The 27,567-nt window shown below is 42.9% G+C and overlaps 1 protein-coding gene across 2 annotated transcripts; it reads right to left on the bottom strand.

Moving 5' to 3' along the window:
- Nucleotides 1-20,692: 20,692 nt before the first annotated feature.
- LOC120976405 (uncharacterized) lies at nucleotides 20,693-25,300 on the bottom strand. 2 transcript variants are annotated; one of them, XM_073495883.1, is made up of 8 exons: nucleotides 25,153-25,300; nucleotides 23,595-23,683; nucleotides 23,390-23,478; nucleotides 22,609-22,793; nucleotides 22,259-22,535; nucleotides 22,094-22,182; nucleotides 21,671-21,921; nucleotides 20,693-21,118 (listed from the first exon to the last, which is right to left on the bottom strand). In XM_073495883.1, the coding sequence occupies exons 3-7, from the start codon at nucleotides 23,396-23,398 to the stop codon at nucleotides 21,711-21,713; spliced, it is 771 nt and encodes a 256-aa protein (XP_073351984.1). In that variant the 5' UTR covers nucleotides 23,399-23,478; nucleotides 23,595-23,683; nucleotides 25,153-25,300; the 3' UTR covers nucleotides 20,693-21,118; nucleotides 21,671-21,710. The 2 variants fall into 2 exon arrangements, with proteins under 2 accessions (XP_073351984.1, XP_040259293.2); XM_040403359.3 differs by lacking the exons at nucleotides 23,390-23,478; nucleotides 23,595-23,683; nucleotides 25,153-25,300 and having other exon boundaries at nucleotides 22,609-23,378.
- Nucleotides 25,301-27,567: the final 2,267 nt, after the last annotated feature.

Below are 27,567 nucleotides of genomic sequence, written 5' to 3'. Positions count from 1 at the left end.
TTGCATCGACATAACTCTTTATGATGAACTCTTTATCACCTCCATAACCGAGAAATATTTCCTTATTCCACTAAGGATAATTTTGACCGCTGTCTAGTGATCTACTCCCAGATCACTATTGTACCCTCTTGCCAAACTCTTGGTGAGGTACACAACAGATCTGGTACACAGCATGGCATACTTCATAGAACCTATGGCTGAGGCATAGTGAATGACTTTCATTCTCTTTCTATCTTCTGCCTTGGTCAGGCTTTGAGTCTTACTCAATTTCACACCTTGTAACACAGGTAAGAACTCTTTCTTTGACTGTTCCATTTTGAACTATTTCAAAATCTTGTCAAGGTATGTACTCATTGAAAAACTTATCAAGCGTCTTGATCTATCTCTATAGATCTTGATGCTCAATATGTAAGTAGCTTCACCGAGGTCTTTCTTTGAAAAACTCCTTTCAAATACTCCTTTATGCTTTACAGAAAATTCTACATTATTTCTGATCAACAATATGTCATTCACATATACTTATCAGAAATGTTGTAGTGCTCCCACTCACTTTCTTGTAAATACAGGCTTCATCGCAAGTCTATATAAACTATATGCTTTGATCAACTCATCAAAGCGTATATTCCAACTCCGAGATGCTTGCACTAGTCCATAGATGGATCGCTGGAGCTTTGCATACTTTGTTAGCACCTTTAGGATTGACAAAACCTTCTGGTTGCATCACATACAACTCTTCTTTAAGAAATCCATTAAGGAAAGCAGGTTTGACATCTATTTGCCAAATTTCATAAAATGCGGCAATTGCTAACATGATTCGGACAGACTTAAGCATCGATACGAGTGAGAAAATCTCATCGTAGTAAACACCTTGAACTTGTCGAAAACATTTTTGCGACAATTCGAGCTTTGTAGATAGTAACACTACTATCATCGTCCGTCTTCCTCTTGAAGATCCATTTATTCTCGATGGCTTGCCGATCATCGGGCAAGTCAACCAAAGTCCATACTTTGTTATCATATATGGATCCCATCTCAGATTTCATGGCTTCAAGCCATTTCGTGGAATCTAGGCTCATCATCGCTTCCTCATAGTTCGTAGGTTCGTCATGGTCAAGTAACATGAACTCCAGAATAGGATTACCGTACCACTCTGGTGCGGAACATACTCTGGTTGACCTACGAGGTTCGGTAGTAACTTGATCTGAAGCTTCATGATCATCATTATTAACTTCCTCACTAATTGGTGTAAGCATCACTGGAACTGATTTCTGTGATGAACTACTTTCCAATTCGGGAGAAGGTACAATTACCTTATCAAGTTTTACTTTCCTCCCACTCACTTCTTTCGAGAGAAACTCCTTCTCTAGAAAGGATCCATTCTTAGCAACAAAGATCTTGCCTTCGGATCTGTGATAGAAGGTGTACCCAACATTTTGGGTATCCTATGAAGACGCACTTCTCCGATTTGGGTTTGAGCTTATCAGGATGAAACCTTTTTCACATAAGCATTGCAACCCCAAACTTTAAGAAACGACAGCTTAGGTTTCTTGCTAAACCATAGTTCATACGGTGTCGTCTCAACGGATTAGACAGTGCCCTATTTAACGTGAATGCAGCTGTCTCTAATGCATAACCCCAAAACGATAGTGGTAAATCGGTAAGAGACATCATAGATTGCACTATATCCAATAAAGTACAGTTATGACGTTCGGACACACCATTATGTTGTGGTGTTCCAGGTGGCATGAGTTTGTGAAACTATTCCACATTGTTTTAATTGAAGGCCAAACTCGTAACTCAAATATTTGTCCCCGCGATCAAATCGTGGAAAAACTTTATTTTCTTGTTTACAATGATTCTTCACTTCACTCTGAAATTCTTTGAACTTTTCAACTGTTTCAGTTTCATTAAGTAGATATACCCATATCTGCTCAAATCATCTGTGAAGGTAAGGAAATAACGATACCTGCCGCGAGCCTCAACACTCATCGGACTGCATACATCAGTATGTATTATTTCCAACAAGTCTGTTGCTCGCTCCATTGTTCCGAAGAACGGAGTCTTAGTCATCTTGCCCATGAGGCATGGTTCGCAAGCATCAACTGATTCATAATCAAGTGATTCCAAAAGCCCATCAGCATGGATTTTCTTCATGCGCTTTACACCAATATGACCTAAATGGCAGTGCCACAAATAAGTTGCACTATCATTATTAACTTTGCATCTTTTGGCTTCAATATTATGAATATGTGTATCACTGCAATCGAGATCCAACAAACCATTTTCATTGGGTGTATGACCATAGAAGGTTTTATTCATGTAAACAGAACAACAATTATTCTCTAACTTAAATGAATAACCGTATTGCAATAAACATGATCAAATCATATTCATGCTCAAGCAAACACCAAATAACATTTATTTAGGTTCAACACTAATCCCGAAAGTATAGGGAGTGTGCGATGATGATCATATCAATCTTGGAACTACTTCCAACACACATCGTCACTTCACCCTTAACTAGTTTATGTTCATTCTGCAACTCCCGTTTTGAGTTACTACTTATAGTAACTGAACCATTATCAAATACCGAGGGGTTGCTATAAACACTAGTAAAGTATACATCAATAACATGTATATCAAATATACCTTTGTTCACTTTGCCATCCTTCTTATCCACCAATTACTTGGGGTAGTTCTGCTTCCAGTGACCAGTTCCTTTGCAGTAGAAGCACTTAGTCCCAGGCTTAGTTCCAGACTTGGGCTTCTTCACTTGAGCAGCAACTTTCTTGCCGTTCTTCTTGAAGTTCCCCTTCTTCCCTTTGCCCCTTTTCTTGAAACTAGTGGTCTTGTCAACCATCAACACTTGATGTTTTTCTTGATTTGTACCTTCGCCGATTTTAGCATTGCGAAGAGCTTGGGAATTGTTTTCGTCATCCCTTCATATTATAGTTCATCACTAAGTTCTAGTAACTTGGTGATAGTGACTAGAGAACTTTGTCAATTACTATCTTATCTGGAAGATTAACTCCCACTTGATTCAAGCAATTGTAGTACCCAGACAATCTGAGCACATGCTCACTGGTTGAGCTATTCTCCTCCATCTTGTAGGCAAAGTACTGTCAGAGGTCTCATACCTCTCGACACGGGCATGAGTATGAAATACCAATTTCAACTCTTGGAACATCTCATATGCTCCGTGGCGTTTCAAAAACGTCTTTGAAGCCCCGATTCTAAGCCGTAAAGCATGGTGCACTAAACTATCAAGTAGTCATCATACCGAGCTTTTGTCAAACGTTCATAACGTCTGCATCTGCTCCTGCAATAGTTCTGTCACCTAGCGGTGCATTAAGGACATAATACTTCTGTGCAGCAATGAGGTTAATCCTCAGATCATGGACCAAGTCCGCATCATTGCTACTAACATCTTTCAACTTAGTTTTCTCTAGGAACATATTAAAATAAAACAGGGGAGCTAAACGCGAGCTATTGATCTACAACATAGATATGCTAATACTACCAGGACTAAGTTCATGATACATTTAAGTTCAATTTATCATATTACTTAAGAACTCCCACTTAGATAGACATCCCTCTAATCATCTAAGTGATTACGTGATCCAAATCAATTAAACCATGTCCGATCATCACGTGAGATGGAGTAGTTTTCAATGGTGAACATCACTATGTTGATCATATCTACTATATGATTCACGCTCGACCTTTCGGTCTCAGTGTTCCGAGGCCATATCTGTTATATGCTAGGCTCGTCAAGTTTAACCTGAGTATTCCGCGTGTGCAACTATTTTGCACCCGTTGTATTTGAACGTAGAGCCTATCACACCCGATCATCACGTGGTGTCACATCACGAAGAACTTTCGCAACGGTGCATACTCAGGGAGAACACTTATACCTTGATAATTTAGTGAGAGATCATCTTATAATGCTACCGTCAATCAAAGCAAAATAAGATGCATAAAAGATAAACATCACATGCAATCAATATAAGTGATATGATATGGCCATCATCATCTTGTGCTTGTGATCTCCATCTCCGAAGCACCGTCATGATCACCATCGTCACCGGCATGACACCATGATCTCCATCATCTTGATCTATATCAATGTGTCATCACGTGGTCGTCTCGCCAACTATTGCTATCGCATAGCAATAAAGTAAATCAATTATTTGGCGCTTGCATCTTATGCAATAAAGAGACAACCATAAGGCTTCTGCCAGTTGCCGATAACTTTCAACAAAACATGATCATCTCATACAACAACTTATATTTCATCACGTCTTGACCATATCACATCACAACATGCCCTGCAAAAACAAGTTAGACGTCCTCTACTTTGTTGTTGCAAGTTTTACGTGGCTGTTATGGGCTGAGCAAGAACCGTTCTTACCTACGCATCAAAACCACAACGATAGTTCGTCAAGTTAGTGTTGTTTTAACCTTCTCAAGGACCGGGCGTAGTCACACTCGGTTCAACTAAAGTTGGACAAACTGACACCCGCTAGCCACCTGTGTGCAAAGCACGTCGGTAGAACCAGTCTCGCGTAAGCGTACGCGTAATGTCGGTCCAGGCCGCTTCATCCAACAATACTGCCGAACCAAAGTATGACATGCTGGTAAGAAGTATGACTTGTATCGCCCACAACTCACTTGTGTTCTACTCGTGCATATAACATCTATGCATAAAACCTGGCTTTGATACCACTGTTGGGGAACGTAGTAATTTAAAAAATTTCCTACGCACACGCAAGATCATGGTGATGCATAGCAACAAGAGGGGAGAGTGTTGTCCACGTACCCTCATAGACCGAAAGCGGAAGCGTTAGCACAACGCGGTTGATGTAGTCGTACGTCTTCACGATCCGACCGATCCAAGTACCGAACGTACGGCACCTCCGAGTTCAGCACACGTTCAGCTCGATGACGTCCCTCGAAGTCCGATCCAGCCGAGCTTTGAGGGAGAGTTCCGTCAGCACGACGGTGTGATGACAGTGATGATGTTTCTACCGACGCAGGGCTTCGCCTAAGCACCGCTACGATATGATCGAGGTGGATTATGGTGGAGGGGGGCACCGCACACGGCTAAGAGATCAATTTTTGTGTCTATGGGGTGTCCCCTGCCCCCGTATATAAAGGAGCAAGGGGGGAGGCGGCCGGCCAAGGAGGAGGGCGCGCCAAGGGGGGAGTCCTACTCCCACCGGGAGTAGGACTCCTCCTTTCCTTGTTGGAGTAGGAGAGAAGGAAAGAGGGGGAGAGGGAGAAGGAAAAGGGGGCTGCACCCCTTGTCCAATTCGGACCAGAGGGGGGGTGCGCGCCTCCTTCCTTTTGGCCTCTCTCCTCTATTCCCGTATGGCCCAATAAGGCCCAATACTTCTCCCCGGCGAATTCCCGTAACTCTCCGGTACTCCGATAAATATCCGAATCACTTGGAACCTTTCCGAAGTCCGAATATAGTCGTCAAATATATCGATCTTTACGTCTCAGCTATTTCGAGACTCCTCGTCATGTCCCCGATCTCATCCGGGACTCCGAACTACGTTCGGTACATCAAATTACATAACTCATAATACAAATCGTCACCGAACTTTAAGCGTGCGGATCCTACGGGTTCGAGAACTATGTAGACATGACCGAGACACTTCTCCGGCCAATAACCAATAGCGGAACCTGGATGCTCATATTGGCTCCCACATATTCTACGAAGATCTTTATCGGTCAAACCGCATAACAACATACGTTGTTCCCTTTGTCATCGGTATGTTACTTGCCCGAGATTCGATCGTGTTTTGGATTTACAGGAATTAAAAAACCAAGTTTCTCAATCTTTTCGGCCGAGCCACGACGCCCAGATGTTTGAACTTCATTCCCATTTCTTGCATAGGACCTAGAAATTCACCCAAGGACACACATGTGATTCTTCAACCAACTTTGGTGCATTGGAGCATGTGCTTGTAGTTCAAATTTGAATTATGCACATTAAATGCCCAGAAACTCAATTAATGTATAAAAAAGGCCAAACAAACCCGGAATAATTCCAAAATTTAGCACGTTACTTCTATTTGGTGTAATCTGCCTGTGTAAAAAAATTAAGGCGGGAGAAGGCAGCATACGTATGTTGTTTCGCACACGGAGATGACACGTTCCCTCTCGGAACCACGAGCCTTCTTGAGGGAAGCTCCGGTTTGCAAGAAGGTTACACCAAAGCTTGTCCCAATTCGGCCAAAAAAATAACCGCAACATGTTTGTGCCATGTCATGACACCGTGCAAGTTTCATGATTTTCAAGCGTGTTTTGGATTTACAGGAATTAAAAAACCAAGTTTCATATCTTTACGGCCGAGCACGACGCCCAGATGTTTGAATTTCATTCTCATTTCTTGCATGGGACCTAGAAATTCACCCAAGGACACACACGTGATTTTTCAACCAACTTTGGTGCACTGGAGCATGTGCTTGTAGTTCAAATTTAAATTATGCACATTAAATGCCCAGAAACTCAATTAATTTATAAAAAGGCCTAACGAATCCGGAATAATTCCAAAATTTAGCACGATACTTCTATTTGGTCTAATCTGCCTGTGTAAAAAAATTAAGGCGGCAGAAGGCAGTGTACATATGTCGTTTCGCACACGGAGGTGACACGTTCCCTCTCGGAACCACGAGCCTTCTTAAGGGAAGCTCCGGTTTGCAAGAAGCTTACACCAAAGCTTGTCCCAATTCGTCCAACAAATTTACCGCAGCATGTTGATGCCATGTTATGAGACCATGCCAAGTTTCATGATTTTCAGGCGTCGATTTACAGGAATTAAAAAACCAAGTTTCTCAATCTTTCCGGCCGAGCCACGACGCCCAGATGTTTGAATTTTATTCCCATTTCTTGCATGGGACCTAGAAATTCACCCAAGGACACACATGTGATTTTTCAACCAATTTTGATGCACTGGAGCATGTGCTTTTAGTTCAAATTTGAATTATGCACATTAAATGCCCAGAAACTCAACTAATGTATAAAAAGGCCAAACGAACCCGGAATAATTCCAAATTTAAACACGACACTCATGTACTAGTTGCATGTTCACTATACGTAAATGCTCTAGCAATTCAAACACCATCCTTTCCCTTCATAACACCATTTTGTCTTTCAAAACATAATGAAAAAATCAGGTATACCACAAACAGTTTACTAGAAAGAATCGTGTGGGATGCGATATAAAATATCTTGGCGCACCGTGTTGTCTGGCTTACGCAGGAAGCTTCGTCGTCTACAGTCCACCGCCCCCGCTTGAACCACACTTGCGCGCCAGTTTCTCGCGGCACCGAGCGTAATTTTTTTGCCACCACGAAAATATCTATCTCCCCACCCCCTCCCTCCCACCAAAAGCCACATTTCCACTGTTCCTCATTGCTTTCCAAGTTCAAACCTTCACTGCTGCTTACTGGCAGCTCAGCCTCCTCGCCGGTGACCCTTCTTCTTGCAGCGCCGCCTCCTCGCCGGCTACCCTTCTTCTTGCAGCGTCGCCTCCTCGCCGGCGACCCTTCTTCTTGCAGCGCCGCCTCCTCGCCGGCGACCCTTCTTCTTGCTGCGCGGCCTCCTCGTCGCCGACCCTTTTTCTTGCTGCGCGGCTTCGTCGATATGGTCAGGTAATCCACACCCCACCCGCACCATCCTCCTACTTTCCCGTCCCACATGCCTCGACCGACGGCGCTACACCTTCCGCCGAAATCACTGTCCCCCTCCTCCAATTAAGCGCCGCCCACAGCCATTTTGCATGCAGTATAACGTGGAGCTCAGTAGCATGCGGCCGCACGCGCGCACGAGGTCGCTATGGCTGCCATGCGTGCCGACCGCCAGATTTTGGAGGAGCACCTCGTCTTCGAGGCCACCGTCGACACCGCCACGCGGTTGTCTACTTTAAAATACAATTCGTGTTGTTTTCTCGAGGCCACCGCCAGTGCCTTCTAGTGATTTGTCCTCTGTAATGTTAATATGCAATCTGATGTTCAGTTAACAGTTTGGTCCTCTGAAATGTAATGTTCAGTTAACACTTTGGTCCAACAATTGCTACATTTCGTAGTACTGTTCTCAAGCATTCTTTGTTTTGTTAACTGTCTTATCTTCTAGTACATGTTTCTATTCTGCAATGTCGTGCTCAGTTAACTATTTTGGTTCATTTGGTCTACTGTCCATTTAACTGTTTGGTTCAGTCCTGCAGATTTTCATTTGTTGTGGGTACAATTTTGTATTGTTGTGCATGTGAAATAAATCGAATTTGGCTGTACTCAATACATATTCTACTGATAGTATGACAACTCTCAGTTAACCTGATCAAGATCTTCCTTATGTGTGTTGCAGGGAAACAATGGGAGACACTGCGGTTTACCATCGAGGTTTGTTCAAGCATGGTCCTTTGGCTAATAGCACATTATTGTGCAGTTGCAGGAATCATCCTAATATTTAGGTTTCTTACAATTTGGTCTTGCACATGTAGGTCATGCTGTCAGAGGCTTAGACCCACTGTTCGACCCATTTTGCATATGGAGAAATGAGATGTCCATGAATATCAGTCAAGTCAAGAAACTCAGAAAGATTGTTAAGATGAAGAAACTTGCGACGAATAACATCAAGATCTTTGTTTGCACAATGAAGAAGACATTAGTCAACTATAGGATGGTACTAACTCTTTTACCTTGTTTTTACCTCTTGCGTCATTTCAAAATTTATAACAGCGATTTATGCATATCTTTGTTTTTAGTACTTTTCAAAGAAGTTCATCGATGATTACCTCTCAAACCACCTCAATGGTCAAGAGGCGAGGAAGGTAATCATTGAACACCCACGGTACAATATTGAAGTCTTGCTGAAGAGGACGAAGGTTGGGCGGGAAATTATCCATGGCCACTGGTCTAAAGTTGCAAGGACATTCAACATCACTAAAGGCTTAATATTTGCCTTCCGCTTCTGCAGTTTCCCAGATGAGATTCATTTGTCTATTTACCGTGTATGATGCTAATTTTCAAAGGTTTTTGATGTTGCGTGTGAAACTTAGTGTTGTTGTGTAATGGCGTAACTGATTGCCGAAGCTATCTGATGTAATTCGATTATGAAATCATGATTGCTGTTATACGGATATGAAATATCTAGTGTGTTTTATAAGAAATATCAATTTGATTAGTACATGGATTATCAATAATAGGCTAATTACCCTGCTTATTGGGGTTTTCTATTGCAGGCGGTTACTCAGACAGCACCGTGGGCGATGAACTCAAACAACCCGCACGGTTTTTAGAAAGTAGGCGTGTTCGATCAACTAACAATCACACAAGGCTTCCGGCAGTGAACTGTTTGCGTTAGGCCACCTTGCACAAACGTTTCCACACAAAGAACTGTGTGTGATATACATACGAACGGAAATAACTTTCTGGGATTCACCGTGTGGGATGTACATATGAACGGAAATAATTGGGTTTCGATGCCCCGCTAGATCGCACACGAGCTCATTTTGCCCCAGCCAGTGAGCCAAGAGGGCCTATCCCCGACATTTTCTGGGTCGTGTGGGAAGGACCCCCCTATTGTCCACACTCACTTGGCGACGGTTCCAAATGCCGTCGCGGAAAAGGGTTAAAAACCGTTTGTATAGCACGTCGCTGTACCAGTGCTACCTGCCTTGACTATACACGAAGAACTCATTGAAGAACACAACATGAAGATTGATTGATTGATAATATGTCTTATAATAGATGTCGAACGTGATACACGATTACAAGTATGTGTCGGCCCAACAGGAACTAGGGTACATCGGGCCTATTGGCCTAGGGCTTGACGGTGGCTCCCGAGTGTAACGTCCGGATAATTAAGCTACGGTAACCCTCTATTAATGATGCCACGTCACCACGATTACTGTTTTTGATCTCACAATGAGTCAAATCATGTTTGAATTCAAATTCAAAATCGAGTCAAACAATAAAAGTTTTCAAGTATTAAAACTAAAATGTTCAGGAGGTGACAAATAATTCATAAGATATATTGGTGGAGAAACCAAGTCTTTATAAAATGTTTAAATGCACTAAACTAATTAAAACAGTAGCTAAAACCATTAATTAAATGTCTTTTATATTTTGCAAAATACTAAACTATATTATTTTGGGATGAAACTTTTTGTGGCTGTGACATAATTTGTAACATCAATTTAGTTGCCACTTTGGTATTTTATTAAAACTAAAATAAAAAAGAAAAGAAAAATAAAATAAACAAAAAAAGAGAAAGCTAAAAGCAAAAGGATTTCCCCGGCCCAACTGGGCCACGGCCCAGCCAGGCCGGCCCACCTACTGGCCTACTTAGGCCCTTGTAGCCGTCTCCCTCCCAGCCGGGTACCACGGCCGGCGTTGAAGCACCCACGGGTTCCGCAGCTTGCAGCTAGCCATTTGTTGGCCTGGTAGCAGGGCCGCCCTTGCCGTTGCGCGTGGCCACCCTCAAATCATGGGTCAACCGCTTCCAGCAGCACGCGGCAAGCGGCTGCCGATCTGCAGTCGCGGTGGCTGACCCTTCGAAGCAACAGCCGCCGTGTCGTGCAGCAGCGGCGTGTTGTGCTCCACCGGAGGGAGCGGGAGATGGCGAGGAGGGGATTGGGTGGGGAAGGAAGTTGCAGGAAGAGCGGAGCTGAAGGAAATCGCCCCTCCCAGTGCTCCACCTTGTAAGGTGCTAATGTTGCCAGCTAAGCAAAAAAATTGATGTGGCATGCTAGTTAAGAAGAGAGAGAGAGTAGTATGATGACCCCAGGAAAAAAACGGTGTTCTTCTTTGTGGTTGCTCTTACCCTTAAAGTTCTTGTTTTGGCCTTTGAAAGAACCATTGAACTTGGTGTTTTTCTGAAAATTTGCATGTACTTTAGGCAGAGGAGCGGCCCCAACTGGTCATTGATTACTATTCTTTAGCAGAAGTTCATTGTGTTTCTCAGCCTGAAGGAGTACATGTATAAGTTCAGAGTAAACTGTATAATTGCGGGCACGATATTGTTGTTGTAGGATCCTATCAACCGGGAGCATAGTGGATAGAGTTTTTTCTATCTTATCTGCTTCTGTAGGCTCCTTCTCGCAAAACCGCAACTTTCAACAAATTTTATGAACCTCATGATTATAGGCTCCGATCGATTTGAAACCTTGAAGTCTTAAATGGGTCCACTCATGACTAGCTTCAGGTAGTATAACTGCCTTTTACTGTTCATATATAGTCTTAAGTGATTGCCACATATTGCTTGGAGATTCCTCCATCAAATATTCAGATTTCAGATCTGGATGGATATGGTGCCTTATTATGTATAAAGCAGCATAATGTTGTTGTTCGGTTAATTGTGCAATTCCCTCTTGGGGAGGGTCTGCAGGAGGTATGAGTGCAGCTGTAATTCCACGGGATGAAAGACTGATTTTAACATCCATAGCCCATGTAGGATAGTTGTGTCCATCGAGCGCAAGCTCTTCAAATTCTTTGACGGTCATTTTGTCCTACAAGATTGAGAACCAGAAAATCGATCAATTTACTTGTATGTAAATTAAAATCATCATGGTCATGTTGTAATAAATTTTGCAATTGTTGTGAATTCAAGTAAAGACTTGAACTTTGTTTAGTTTATACTTTTTTGCATATTAATTCTATTCGAATTAAGTCTATTTTGTGCTACATAGGCATTTTTGGACTTAATTGATGGCGAATTAATATTTGAGTTGCAAAAATAAATGATTTTCAGTTGCAAAATAATATTATTGTACCATTTGTACATGTTATAGGGATTGCAAATTGCAAACACATTGAACATATAATGATTTATAGACATAATATGGTCTACACATCAATACACAATTTAATTGAGTACAATATAATCACATCGAGATACAAGGTCTAAAACATGACAAGTACTTAATTACAGCACTAATAGTTGAACCTATCTGCGAATTCCCAAATTTACGGGGTTAAAACATGACAAGAACTAAATTAGTACTAGTAGTTGGACTAATGCATGAAATCCCGATAATATGAGGATTTTTCTGCAATCTAGCCTATAACCCGTTGTTTTTTTTCGTGCTAGTCGTTGCAACGTGGGCCACAGCCCACGAGGCCTTTCGGCCCAGGCCCATGGCGACGCCGCTGAAGGAGCGGATAAGGGGACTGGGAGGTGGGGCGGTTGGGGTCAATTTCCCCCATTCTAACTGCCACCCCCACGGGATCCCGCCGGCCGCCGCCGATGGCGCCCAGTGCCAGCGATCTTCAGGAGGAGGAGCCCCCCCCCCCCCCCCCGCAGCATAGCCGGGGAGGTGGAGGCCTGCAGGGGCCCAGGAGCCGGAGCGGAGGCCGGGGCGGTGCTGCTCCAGCGCCGCCGTGAAACGACGAAGGATCCGGCGAGCTGCCGGTGGAGGCGTTCACGGGCTTGCCGGGGGCGGAGGCGACGGAGATGCTGGGGCCGTGGAAGACGACGCCGCGTCCTCGATCTTCACACCGGTGGTTGTGTTGAGGTCGGGGATGGTGGCGCCGGGCTCATCGATCTCCGCCGGTGAGGTTGGCTCCTGCTTCACAACGGAGTTGAGCCAGTGCTCCTCCTCTTCGTTCGGCGTCACCTCCCACTCCATCATGGCGGGCACAGGGCCATAGCCTGGAGGGGCGAAGTGCTCCTCATCTTCGTCGGCGGTCGTCGGCGTTGGGAGGTCGTCGATGACCTCCGGTTCCGGTGGTGGAGTGGCCGGTGGTGGCGGGCACGGCCCGTACCATGCACGGGACAGAAGTCGCGGGTAGGGCAAGGTCCGTATCCATGCACCGGACATAAGGACACGCCTACGTCCATGCCGTTGCTGAAGAAGATCCCTGGCGGTGGCGGGGCCTGGGTGGCGTCGAAGAAGTCCTCCTCGCCCAGGAACGGGCTGCTGCCTCGGTGGGAGCCCAGTCCATTGGCGGAGCGACGAAGGCCGGCATCGGAGGTGCCTGCTAGGCTTGGTGGACGGCCGCGGGCGGGTTGCTTGGTCCTGCCTGATTTGCCGCGGCAGGGCCAGGGTAATCCTGACCACCATGACGACCACGGCGGTGCTACCTCTTGAGCATGCGTTGGTTTTCCCTTGAAGAGGAAAGGGTGATGCAGCAAAGTAGCGTAAGTATTTCCATCAGTTTTTGAGAACCAAGGTATCAATCCAGTAGGAGACAACTCACAAGTCACCTAGTACCTGCACAAAAAATCAAGAACCTTGCAACCAATGCGATAAAGGGGTTGTCAATCCCTTCACGGTCACTCACAAAAGTGAGATCTAATAGAGATAATAAAGTAAATATTTTTGGTATTTTTGTTGTATAGATTGGAAAGTAAAGATTGCAAAATAGTAAACGAGATGCAATGTAAATAAAACAGATGCAATATAATAAGAAAGAGACCCGGGGGCCATAGGTTTCACTAGTGGCTTCTCTCAAGATAGCAAGTATTACGGTGGGTGATCAAATTACTGCCGAGCAATTGATAGAAAAGCGCATAGTTATATCTAAGGCAATGATCATGAATATAGGCATCACGTCCGTGTTAAGTAGACCGAAACGATTCTGCATCTACTACTATTACTCCACACATCGACCGCTATCCAGCATGCATCTAGAGTATTAAGTTCATAAGAACGGAGTAACGCATTAAGCAAGATGACATGATTAGAGGGATAAACTCAAGCAATATGATATAAACCCCATCTTTTTACCCTCGATGGCAACAATACAGTACATGCCTTGATGCCCCTACTGTCACTGGGAAAGGACACTGCAAGATTGAACCCAAAGCTAAGAACTTCTCCCATTGCAAGAAGATCAATCTAGTAGACCAAACTAAACCGATAATTCAAAGAGACTTGCATTGTCCCTTCTCTCTTTTTCTCTTTTTTTGTTTGGCTTCTTTGGCCTTTTTTTCTCACACGGGACAATGCTCTAATAATGATGATCATCACACTTCTATTTACTTACAACTCAAGAATTACAACTCAATACTTAGAACAAAATATGACTCTATATGAATGCCTCCGGCGGTGTACCGGGATGTGCAATGAATCAAGAGTGACATGTATGAAAAAATTATGAATGGTGGCTTTGCCATAAATACGATGTCAACTACATGATCATGCAAAGCAATATGACAATGATGGAACGTGTCATAATAAACAGAACGGTGGAAAGTTGCATGGCAATATATCTCGGAATGGCTATGGAAATGCCATAATAGATAGGTATGATGGCTGTTTTGAGGAAGGTATATGGTGGGTGTATGGTACCGGTGAAAGTTTCGCGGTACTAGAGAGGCTAGCAATGGTGGAAGGGTGAGAGTGCGTATAATCCATGGACTCAACATTAGTCATAGAGAACTCACATACTTATTGCAAAAATCTACAAGTCATCAAAACAAAGTACTACACGCATGCTCCTAGGGGAAGGGTTGGAGGAGTTAACCATCGCGCGATCCCGACCTCCACACATAAGGAAGACAATCAAAGAATAAATCAGCTCCAAATTTGTTACACAACGGTTACCATACGTGCATGCTACAGGACTTGCAAACCTCAACACAAGTATTTCTCAAATTCACAATTACTCTACTAGCATGACTCTAATATCGCCATCCTCATATCTCAAAACAATCATCAAGCATCAAACTTCTCATAGTATTCAACGCACTTTATATGAAAGTTTTTATTATACCCATCTTGGATGCCCATCATATTAGGACTAGTTTTATAGCCAAAGAAAATTACCATGCTATTCTAAAAGACTCAAAATAATATAAGTGAAGCATGAGATATCAATAATTTCTATAAAATAAAACCACCACCGTGCTCTAAAAAGATATAAGTGAAGCACTAGAGCAAAATTATCTAGCTCAAAAGATATAAGTGAAGCACATAGAGTATTCTAATAAATTCCGATTCATGCATGTCTCTCCCCAAAAGGTGTGTACAGCAAGGATGATTGTGGTAAACTAAAAAGCAAAGACTCAAATCATACAAGACGCTCCAAGCAAAACACATATCATGTGGTGAATAAAAATATAGCCTCAAGTAAAGTTACCGATAGATGAAGACGAAAGAGGGGATGCCTTCTGGGGCATCCCCAAGCTTAGACTTTTAGTTGTCCTTGAATTTTACCTTGGGGTGCCTTGGGAATCCCCAAGCTTAGGCTCTCGCCACTCCTTATTCCAAAATCTATCAAATCTTTACCCAAAAACTTAAAAACTTCACAACACAAAACTTCAACAGAAGATCTCATGAGCTCCGTTAGTATAAGAAAATAAACCACCACTTTAAGGTACCGTAATGAACTCATTATTTATATATATTGGTGTTAAACCTACTGTATTCCAACTTCTCCATGGTTCATACCCCCCGATACTACTCATAGATTCATCAAAATAAGCAAACAACACACGAAAAACAGAATCTGTCAAAAACAGAACAGTCTGTAGCAATCTGTAACTTTCGAATACTTCTGTAACTCCAAAAATCCTCAGAAATTAGGAAGTCCTAAGCAATTTTTTTATTAATCTTCTGCAAAAAGAATCAACTGAAAAGCACGTTCCTGTGATTTATGAAAATTATTTTCGTGCGCGCAAAAGTTTCTGTTTTTTCAGCAAGATCAAATTAATTATCACTGTAGGCTATCCTAAAGGTATTACTTGGCACAAACACTAATTAAAACACAAAACCACATCTAACCAGAGGATAGATGAATTATTCATTACTAAACAGGAACAAAAAGCAAAGAACAATAAATAAAATTGGGTTGCCTCTCAACAAGCGCTATCGTTTAACGCCCCTAGCTAGGCATAAAAACACGAATAGATCTGGGTATTGCCATAATAATGATAGGGCAAATCGCGAAAACTCATCTCATACTCCCTACGTTCAGCAGCAAGTTTTCTTTGTGGCAGGCAAAAGTAATCAAAAGGGCTAAATTTAATGGGACAAAAGTCCCCAAGATCAAGCTCGGGAGGTATTGGTTCCTCCTTTGGCCCCTCATATTGCACAAGCAACTCATCATTATAAGCATTCTTTTGGAAAAAAAGTCATGAGCCTTTGTTCAAGAGAAAAACCTAACCCATTGTTCTGAATAGAAAAATTATCATTAAGTTCAGAAATCTTATCAACTAGAACATCGGTAGGAACCTTTTTCCTAAGGTTTTCATTATAAGCAACATGATCTAAAGATCGTAAACGCATTATGTCTTCTTGATTAAAAAGGATTGCTTCTATGGGAGGACGGCTAGCATCCACCCTACAATGCGCGAAAAATTCATTGGCCTCTTTTATTATAAATCTGAACTCATGTGCTAAAAAGATAGTAGCCGCTCGCTTAACAGAAGAATGCTCAATATTGGAAAATTCTAGAAAAATCCTTTGCATGCAAGGATGCATGTGGACAAATTGTCTTTCATGTTCAACTATGAGCAAAGATATAGCATCCGCAAGACTACTAGTTCTATGAAGAATAGACCCACCCATAGTGGGAAAAGCACCGGCACAAGTAAAGAAATCTTGAATAATTCCTTTTCCAATAATATTACCACTATCAATCCGGAACTTTTTAGTGTGTAAAATAGTAGGTTCTTCATGAGGGTTGTCAAAAGCATCAAAGTTTCCCCCATCGTTACTACTATATTTTTCAACGATAACCTCCCCAGTTTCAGACATGATGGCAACAAACTGCACTAAGAACGAACACAAAAGAAGCAAGCAAAAAGAGACGAACGGAAAAGAGGCGAAGAAAAGGCAAAGGTTTTCGAAAATCATTTTAGAAGTGCGGGAGAGGAAAACGAGAGGCGAATGGCAAATAATGTAATGCGAGGGAGAAGAGTTTATGATGGGTACTTGGTATGTCTTGACTTGGCGTAGATCTCCCCGGCAACGGCGCCAGAAATCCTTCTTGCTACCTCTTGAGCATGCGTTGGTTTTCCCTTGAAGAGGAAAGGGTGATGCAGCAAAGCAGCCTAAGTATTTCCCTCAGTTTTTGAGAACCAAGGTATCAATCCGGTAGGAGACAACGCACAAGTCACCTAGTACCTGCACAAACAATCAAGAACCTTGCAACCAACGCGATAAAGGGGTTGTCAATCCCTTCACGGTCACTCGCAAAAGTGAGATCTAATAGAGATAATAAAGTAAATATTTTTGGTATTTTTGTTGTATAGATTGGAAAGTAAAGATTGCAAAATAGTAAACGAGATGCGATGTAAATAAAAGAGATGCAATATAATAAGAAAGAGAACCGGGGGCCATAGGTTTCACTAGTGGCTTCTCTCAAGATAGCAAGTATTACGGTGGGTGAACAAATTACTGCCGAGCAATTGATAGAAAAGCGCATAGTTATGAAGATATCTAAGGCAATGATCATGAATATAGGCATCACGTCCGTGTCAAGTAGACCGAAATGATTCTGCATCTACTACTATTACTCCACACACCGACCGCTATCCAGCATGCATCTATAGTATTAAGTTCATAAGAACGGAGTAACGCATTAAGCAAGATGACATGATGTAGAGGGATAAACTCAAGCAATATGATATAAACCCCATCTTTTTACCCTCGATGGCAACAATACAATACGTGCCTTGATGCCCCTACTGTCACTAGGAAAGGACACCGCAAGATTGAACCCAAAGCTAAGCACTTCTCCCATTGCAAGAAAGATCAATCTAGTAGACCAAACTAAACCGATAATTCGAAGAGACTTGCAAAGATATCAAATCATGCATATAAGAATTCAGAGAAGAACCAAATAATATTCATAGATAATCTTGTTCATAAATCCACAATTCAACGGATCTCGGCAAACACACCGCAAAAGAGTATTACATCAAATAGATCTCCAAGAACATCGAGGAGAACTTTGTATTGAGAATCAAAGAGAGAGAAGAAGCCATCTAGCTAATAACTATGGACCCGAAGGTCTGTGGTAAACTAATCACGCTTCATTGGAGAGGCAATGGTGTTGATGTAGAAGCCCTCCGTGATCGATTCCCCCTCCGGCAGATCGCCGGAAAAGGCCCCAAGATGGGATCTTTCGTGGCTCTCCCTGATGTTTCTAGGGTATAAGAGTATACATAGGCGAAAGAAGTACGTCGGTGGAGCTACGAGGGGCCCACGAGGGTGGGGGCGCGCCCTCCTGCCTTGTGGCTTCCTCGTGGCGTTCCATATTTCAACTCCAAGTCTCCTGGTTTGCTTTCGGTCCAAGAAAGATCCTCGCGAAGGTTTCGTTCCGTTTGGACTCGGTTTGGTATTCCTTTTATGTAAAACTCTAGAATAGGCAAAAAACAGAAACTGGCACTGGGCCTCCGGTTAATAGGTTAGTCCCAAAAATAATATAAAAAAGCATATTAAAGCTCATTAAACATCCAAAAGAGATAATATAATAGCATGGAACAATCAAAAATTATCAGGCTGCCATGGCGACCACGACGGCCATGGCGACCACGGCGGCCGTTTCCTGGGCCCCAAGGGTGATAAACACCAGCACTGTGGCGTCTTGCAGATCGACGGATCTCCCGTCCAATGAGAACAAGGGCAGAGGCGATTCTATGCAGGTTCATCCCTTCCATCTCACCTCCTCGTCTGTCTCGATGGCTCTGTTGGTAGAACACGTGCTGATAATGTGTAAGAATTAGATGGAAACTTGTGTTTATTGATTGTGGGCAAAGCCTTATTTATACAAGGATTTGGGGCGCCTTCGGAGAGGCGTCTGTTTACAATAGGCGCATGTTGGCGCCAGAAGACACCCGTACGGACGTTCACGTCTGTACGGCGCTTTGGACATACGTGACGAATCCTAACGACGATTAGCGCTAATGACGTCGGTTTATTCTTAACATTAAAAACATGTATCTAGGTGGAATCACCATTCTAAGTCTACAACTAGTTAAATGCAGGAAGCTTAGCACTTGTACATAGAGGACTTGAGTTGCTAAGACATTTAATATACTTAGCATCTAATCTAAGCACCTTTGCATTCGAAGAGGTCATTATCAGGCGGCTGATCGCACGCAGCTGATAATAAACGTTCTCCCTCTCAATAAAGGCACATTAACTAAGATCCGAAACCAACATAAATGAGCACAACTATCACAGACCCTTCGTCGGCTCTTGCACATGTATTTAAAAAAGCTTTGATCACTTAACTCGGTCTCACCTCTGGGCACGAGGGAGTGGGACGGCTAGTAGCGACCATGGCTCAAGTTTTTTCTCCATGTTTTTATCGGTTTTTTGTTTTTTCCATCGATTTCCATCGGGTTTTTTTGGTTTTGTACTTTTTTCTTTGGGTAGTTTTGGTTTTCTTTGTTTTTTCTTTCTTTGTTGTTATTTTGTTTTTCCAACACATGTCTACGTTTTCGTTCATATAGTACATTTTTTTTGTACATCAGGAATATTGATTTTGTAAACGTTTATATTTTACAAAATTATCAAAGTTTTTTACAATATATGTTTTTCCTGTCTATTTTTTTCATATACTTTTCCTATACATCTAAAACATTTGTATGCATGATTACCATTTTTCATATACATGTTTTGAAAACAAAAATTGAATATGTGTTAAAAAAATTCAAATACACTTTGATTTTTTCCTAAATGATATGAAACATCTTTTTAAAACACGCGAACAATTTTATTTGATTGTACATAACTTTTTTCTTAAATATTACGAACATTTATTTTGAAATATGTGAACCTTTTTACTAAATGCAACGTAAATATTTTTGAATGATATGCAATATTTTTAAATTATATGAACATTTTTAAATGTCATGTATATATTTTTTTAACTGTGTGAACATTTTTTAAATGCTACTCCACCCGTTCTATATTAGTTGTTGCTATATTCCGTAAGAAGAAGCTCTGGAGGATCATCACATCGTGTGTGATCATATGCAATATGATCATTAAGGACGGGCATGTACAAGTGGTGAGCTATGTGTACGAGTAGATGGGGAGGACGAGGACGAGGATGAGGACGATCGTAGGAATGAAGACCACATAAAAAGATACATTCAAACCCACAAAGAGATCGAGGACCGACATTCCCAATCAGAAGATGGTCCTGTGGAGGAATTGTGGGCATACCATGGTTGGCACGGGTGATCTTTGCTTCCTGCTTGTTTGTGTTTCCTCCATGTTTGTTTGATGAGACCATGTATGCCTTGTTTTGACGATGGACTATGATTTATGTTAGAATTCAGATTTGAATTGAACTTTTGAATTCATAAATTATTCTTGCAAATGTTCAGTGCCCGCTGAAAAATGTTTGAATCATTTTTCCCTGCGTTGTAGAGTTTATTTAGAGTGTATTTGCACAACTGGAATAGAGATAGGACCAATGAGATGAAAGATAACCATTTTTAGGTGTGCAGTTGGAGAAGAGCAAAAAAGGATTCCCTGGTTCTTCTCTGTCATATTCCTAAATCCATTTTTAGTTTACGAAATTTAGATATATGCTAGTATTGGAGATGCCCTAATGGGGCCATGAATTTAATGACTTTGGTTAATTCCGGGGCATATAATTTCCTGTTGCAGTTCATTAAATTTTGCAACTAAACATGGAAAAAAACTCATGGTTTACTACTCGTCTCCATCGATGACAAATCTTCTCACCGCAAAGGCAATTGGACAACAGAACAATAATTAGAGGCTAATTCACTTTTATGAAAATCTAGCAGATATTAGCCTCTCTGTTTCTAGAAGCATAAAATGGTCCCTTGGTTTTCATCAAACCGAAGGCATCACAAACTTTAGAAATAAAGCAAAGTTCATGCGTAACCACCGCATGCTCGCAAATCACACCAAAATAGCACCAAGATGCCTGGAAGTGTAGCCAAATCAAGCGTGAATGTTGCAATTCAGGCATCCCAGGACCCCAACAGCCTGACGGTGATTCTCTGATTCTTCAGCCTCACAGTGATTCTTTGTTTCTTCAGCGCAGCTTAACCAGGGAATCTCCCCTATTTTCTTTTCCAAAGCGTGTGTGCATTGTTCCAGCAGCTGCCTCGAAGTCAGGGGCCACAGTAGAGCCCGGCACTTTAGCAGATGCAAGAGGCGCTGCCATATCACCTGCATTGCATACCACAGCAGCCAACCAGAATATGTCATTACTAGTTTTCAACATATTCCACAGAACAGCAGAAGTTATCATGTTTACGACAGCATGCTTTCTGTCTAATCCATGATCTAGCCACATTCTCTAGTTCAGCACACCTCTATCTGGATGAGTTTAGAAATCACTTGCCACGTAAGTTTCAACACAACACATTCAAAACACAGATGAGCCAGAAGACTCAGGTTCAGAGCAGAAGGTGCAAGAGACATAAGTCAAGCTCTGTCGTTTCATCAGGTTATCTCTAGTAATAATTTTGTTATGTGAGGTCAACCACAGCTGGTTTGAACAATGTTTGGTACTCACAACATAGATTAAATAGGTGAAACACAGCAGCAGCGACCACCAGCGTATCTAAAAGGTCAAGAAGTTGAAATTTTCATATCCTAAAAGAAGGTATGGAGTTCTCTCGAAAGTGCAAGTCTTTGTTGTATATTCACCAACAGCCACAAGAAAAGCGACAATGCTTCACTCAAGAATCAAACAAAACAGGAAACGAACGGCAATACCTGGTGAAGATAGGGAGCCCGACTGTTGGTCATCCAATTCTCAAGTGACGAGCCTAATGAGTTCCCATCGCATTGCTTCTTTTCTTCCAACATCCCTGTCACCTTGGACTGGATACTTGAGTAGCCTCAATTTTTCTTCGTTGGCCACCTCCAAGTTCACTTTGAGTTGGTCCATGCATAAACCTTCTTCCCTCAACGTGCCACCTCCTGTCCTCCTGCCACCTCCACCTCCAGGTGGATCATCACGGCCCCTAAAAATAACACAACTGAAAAGTTCATATGCGTGATTCACGATGCAAATGCAATACATGCATGTGTACTAAGACTATATGCATCCACCTCTTTCTAATAACACAACCGAAAGTTCATATGCGCGATTGAGGATGCAATACAGACATGTGTACTAAGACTATATGCATCTACCTCTTTCTACTTGATCCCGCCACACTACCTCCCTGCTTGCTCGTTCCAGCGCCTTTGCTGAAGCCTTGTTGATCCTTCGAAAGAACAATCTGCAAACATAGACCTATAAGCGAAACTTCAACTTCGTTTTCTCTAATTGAACAAATTTAGAGAAGAACAAGTTACCGTATCATCAATATCCTTCAACAAACTTTCCAGATCATTCAGAAATGAACTTGTTTTAATTGCATATTTTATATCAAACGCAGACATGTCAACTCGATCAACTGTGCCAATTACTAGACCGTCCATGTCGAATACCGCGGCACCGACTAATTGCAAGTCCTCTCCATTTGGTTCTCCTTTAACTTTCGGTCCTCCCATGGGGCAACTCATAACAAATAAATTCTGGCTCCCGTACACAATAGTCCCATCTGGTCGGACTGCTTCGCAGTTTGGAATGCTATCACAAAAAACATGTTAGCAAGAACTTGATCCCAAGAAGAGTAGTGCTATATTCAAATGCAAGTATGTACCTTATCGAGCCAGTCATCAAACCACGTTCATCAAATCTTTCCACTGCCGAAATTGTGAAAACATTCTGTCTTCTAACTTGATTTTCATTAAAGATGACATGATGGCGCCTACGAGGAGGACGAGGGCTAACTTTCAGAACAACATGCTTGGATGGTGTGTTTCTCAGAAATATGGTGGCCTCCATCTGGATATCATCATAGAAGCGAACAAATAATCTCTCCCCATCCTTGACTATAGACTCATGAACACTTGTCAGGACTTGCTTCTGATCGGAAACCATCACAAAACCTGTACCAAATGCAACATATTCCTCGCCTATGCGCCGTTCAATGGTAACAGATCCACGCACGCGATCATATGATCTGTCTAAAATCTGCTTCTCAGATGCAATCTGTTGTTTTTTAACATGAATTAAATATTAGAGATAAATGGTGCTCAACAAATTGTTGTTCAATGATAAAACATGATTTTCTAAGCACCCCACGAAGAGATATAAATAGTGCTAGCAAATAAAAATAGAAACGGATGTTTTGCTTGATGTTGTGGTTATACAGTTCCCCTTTATGCGTCCGTATATAAGCATCTTCCATTTTATATGCTCTTACAACGACGTTGCACCCAACAAGCGACATATAAAGACTGGAAACTGATGCTAACAATACCTGACTCTCACCCAAAAATCTCGGAAGAAAAGGAGCTGCCTAAATCGCTAACTTGCTTAGCTCAGGATCGTACCAAGGAAGCACTAAGGAGAGAGTGAAACTAACGGAGGATGCTTACCGGAGGCATCCCTGAATTTTTAAGAGGTTAGAAGATCTTTCCCCCTTTCCTCAAAATGGTGTTCGATGAGTGCTGAGTGAGGCTGAAATCTGCACAGAAGTACAACAATGTAGCTTTAGCTGCAAGTGAAGCACCATCTTGATTACAAGAAGATGTAGAGCAATCAAGGAATCATAAATACACAAAACATATCGATGCCCCTGACCTAGCTTGTAACAAGATCCTTGGTCAGAGGAACCTACTCATCTTTTTCTTGACGACTCCATTTGTACAGCAGTCGGCGCATAAAACTGCCTGAAAAACACCAACACAAGTTGATTCAGAAAATAATGGCATTCATTCTCATGCTAGGGTTTACTAGGATAACATAACACAGGGCATCAAGGTAAAGTGGGCACTGCTGCAAATAGATGGGGTGCAAGATCAGCAAATATGATGTCCCTGCAGCCACCAGTCTTTCCAGAACAGTGTGTGTTCACCATTTCCCATCTCAGTTCAACCGCCATGGAAAAGAAGACATGAACACGCATGGATATGTTGAGTCACTAAATTAGAAGTCTAAGAAGCTTGCTGTGGAACAGCAACTGAACTGACAACTGACATACATGTCGATTTAAGAGTCAAAAACAATTACGTACTAATGTTATGTATCACTAGACATACTTAATTTTATTATAACATATAATAGGTAATTAGCAAGAACCATGGGAAGAACGCCATGAATATATATACATGAGCTTGTTGGTAGCTAACAGAGTATGGGTTTACCAATTTTGACAGCAAAGACAGAAATAACCTACTCAACGTTGAGGACTTGAGGGAAATGGCTATTCATTTGTTTCTAGTCATAAAAACTAACTGATACTGGAGACATGCTCTCCTAGATAACTTGTCGCACAGGCATATAGCATAAATACTCTTAATATATTTGTACTGAAAGGAGGTCAAACTATCTAGGAAAAGGTAAATCCCCTGCATACTAGATGCACGCATGGTGGCAAGGCATGTTGATACAAATCTCTTGATACATAACCCTTCATTCTGACACGAAGAACATAAAGAAACATACATCTTTCTTTTTCTAATTGGTTTTTGTAGATGCAGAAGGCATTATATAAATAAATCAAGCCTCCAAAACAGTACATGTACTCGAAAAATCATCTGAAACGTAGTTGGGGTTTATTTATTTTTGGCAAGGAAAACCCCTGCTATTAGACTCCAAACATATATCATCTAGAATTACATCTGGGGTCACAGGAAAAAAAAAAGGAAATCAATTCTAAGCTTGGCATATATATGTATGCAGTGTCTTATTTTAGCAAAGATAAGCAATGCCTCTAAAACATAATACTAGGTAAACAAGTCAATACTAACTAAGGACAAAAACCCATGTTTTCCCTCCCGGACGGGACAAGTAGCGACCAGATTGAACACAATCTCTGTATCTCTCTTAGGAAATTTGAAGACCACATACGTAGAATACACTAGCCAAGGACGAAAGAGAAAAAGAAAAAGAAAACCCTCGCTTTCCCTCCCAAACGGCACAAGTGCGAGGCAGATTGAACAGATATGCACATCACCCCTAGCCCTAGCCCTAGGAATTTGAAGACCGCGCGCCGTCGACCTTGATCACTTGGCCGCAGCCAACAAGATCAAGATCCGAGGGAGGGAGGGGCAATCCAAGGCTCCTTTTCCAAGAAAAAAGAAGGTGGATTTCGGATTCGCGAGGAAAGATTTGGGGGCAAGGGAGGCGGCGAGGTTACCTGCCGCTGAGGAGTGGAGGAGAGGACGGTGGGGCGGGCTGGCGTTCCGATGAAAGGAAGAGGAGGAGGCTGCGGCGGCGGCGGCGGCGGCGGTGGACTCTGGTGAGTAGGCAGCGGTCGCTGTGGCCAAGGCACACTGCGGAGTGGTCGAGACGAGAAGGTGGAGGAGGGGAGCGGCGGGAAAATACTAAAATAAAGAATTCACTTCGGGACCTAGGGAAGCGAGCGAGCGGGCGGGGGGCGGGGCGAGGGAGCCGGGACTGTGCAGGCCATTTCAGCAGGGGTGCTCTCTTTTTCATTTTTATTTTACTAGTCACAGAGCTCTTTTTTATCAGAGAAAATATATAAACTGATGCTAGTACATACTCTGGTCTTTTAATTTGATTTTCGCTTGCAAAAACGGGTTTCTTGCCCTCAAACAAATCATAAAAACACATCAACGTAATAATACAGTAAGGATGAAGAAAAGACTGTGAATCGTACCAGACACAGACAGGAAGAAGGCTGCTTCCTTCCGCTGGGTGGAGCGATGGTCTCCAACGGGCGGGTCGTACGTCCGTCCGTGTCTCGTGGCGTGCGATGTGGGAGAACCAGCGTCAGCGCGTGGGTCCCGCCACCGCTCGGTCTCATCGGTCAACGAGATTTCTTCGTCCCATCCCATTCCGGTGTTCTATCTAGCAATGCCACAGTATGATTGCATTGCGCTCGAAAACCACCGGCACATGCCTAGCTGCAATGCAGCGCTTTCTTTTGCACTCCTTTTATTTAAAAGAAAGAATTCCATAGTTTCTTTTTAAGGATGTACTTCATCCGTCCGGAAATACTTGTCATCAAAATGAATAAAATGGGATGTACCTAGATGTATTTTAGTTCTACATACATCCATTTTTGTCCATTTTGATCATAAGTATTTTCGGACGGAGGGAGTATGTACTTAGATGCTTGATAAATTTTCCTACATTAATCGCTTGATTCACAAGATTTGAATCCTTGGGAATTTCTTTATGGTTTATTCACACTTTATTTCCGAGAAAATTCCCCACCCCTCAAACCTAATGGGACAATTCATGTGCTATCAAACACATTTCCGCCCAAACTTTTGTAGTCTTATGTTTTTTTCTAAATAGTTTGGATTGTTTACCACATGTGTCACATGGTAGTCTTATACTTTTATAGGATATGATTGAGAGGACGAAAAACGTAATCATGCTTTTTTTCAATTCGTGTGCTTTGAGAATCCTGCGAATCAAAAAGGCTCATAGTGGTCCATGCGAGAGGTTTCTATGCAATGATCCCACCCACTAGAGTGGATTGGCCGATCCGAGGCACCCGCCTAAGGGCAACTCCAATGCATGACCACAAACAGACGTCCGTTTTGTTCAGATTTTATCCGTTCGGGGATGGCAATGGGGCGGCATCCGCCCGGATTTCTGGATGCGCCGGCCGTGCGCTCAACGCGCGGCCGCTTTTCGGCCGCATCTCGTCCGTCAGAGGCCCTTTATACATTCTTTGAACTAAAATCAAGGATAGCAAATAGTTCATAATCAAGCATCCCATTGTTACAGTCCAGGCAAGTATAGAGCCTTCTCAGGGCACTTGGAATGTGGACCATCAGATTGAGTGTCCAAATGTATCCCAGCCGTTGGATCTTCAGATGAACTCATCCTGGCCGCTGTGATGTGACTAGCAATGAATCGTTCCCGAACTTGCTACAGCTGCGCTACCGTGTTGGCTCTCCATGACACGCAGGACCCAGGCATGGTGGGCCCCGGCCGTCATCGACCGCAGAGGTGGGCGTGACTGGTGTTGGTTGTTGTGTGTGCCGGAGGCGTGCCACCGCCTGTAATTCACGTTGGCTGCCGAGGGCAGTTCCGACATTTCATCTGACCCGGTGCCAACTGGCTTATCGGGATTAGTTGCACCATCCCCAATCGGGTGAGACGGCTAGGGTTTCTCTCACTTCTCTCTCTCCCTCGCGTCAGCGCTGCCGCCCCTCCCCTTCTCAACCCCTTCTTTCCCCTCTCTTCCTCGCCTCACCTCGAGCCGCCACACATTGCTAAGCATCACGACCGCTAATACTCTACGTCGTTGGTCCTCAGTCGAGATCGCGCATCGGCATCACCGGGAGGGGGAAGCACAAGTCGTTGTACAACATCGCCATACCAGCCATGGTTCTCCTCTGCATCTCCTCTCAGGCCGCCAGATGGTGCCCTCCTTTTCCTCACGGCGCCGGTTGGAGATCCTTCCTTCTTCACCACGTGGCAACGATAGGGGCCCGAGCGTCCAATCTCAACCACCACCTAGAACCCTAGCCGCTCCTTCCACCCATGGCACTGGATGCCCTCCAAGAGGGGCATCTGATGTGTGAGTGCATCCATCCTCTCCCTCCTTCACTTATTAATTCTTCTTCATTTG

Source organism: Aegilops tauschii, chromosome 3 (assembly GCF_002575655.3).
Source record: "Aegilops tauschii subsp. strangulata cultivar AL8/78 chromosome 3, Aet v6.0, whole genome shotgun sequence".
Lineage (NCBI taxonomy): Eukaryota > Viridiplantae > Streptophyta > Magnoliopsida > Poales > Poaceae > Aegilops > Aegilops tauschii.
This window is presented reverse-complemented; position numbering and strand designations above follow the sequence as displayed.

What these genes read in the sequence shown, in the direction of transcription:
- LOC120976405 (XM_040403359.3), bottom strand. Translation starts at nt 22,889, where the DNA reads ATGGTTTCCGATCAGAAGCAAGTCCTGACAAGTGTTCATGAGTCTATA. An exon ending in TGAAGGATATTGATGATACG is followed by an intron (nt 22,183 to 22,258) that starts GTAACTTGTTCT and finishes CTATGTTTGCAG; the next exon opens with ATTGTTCTTTCGAAGGATCA. An exon ending in GCGGGATCAAGTAGAAAGAG is followed by an intron (nt 21,922 to 22,093) that starts GTAGATGCATAT and finishes TGTTATTTTTAG; the next exon opens with GGGCCGTGATGATCCACCTG.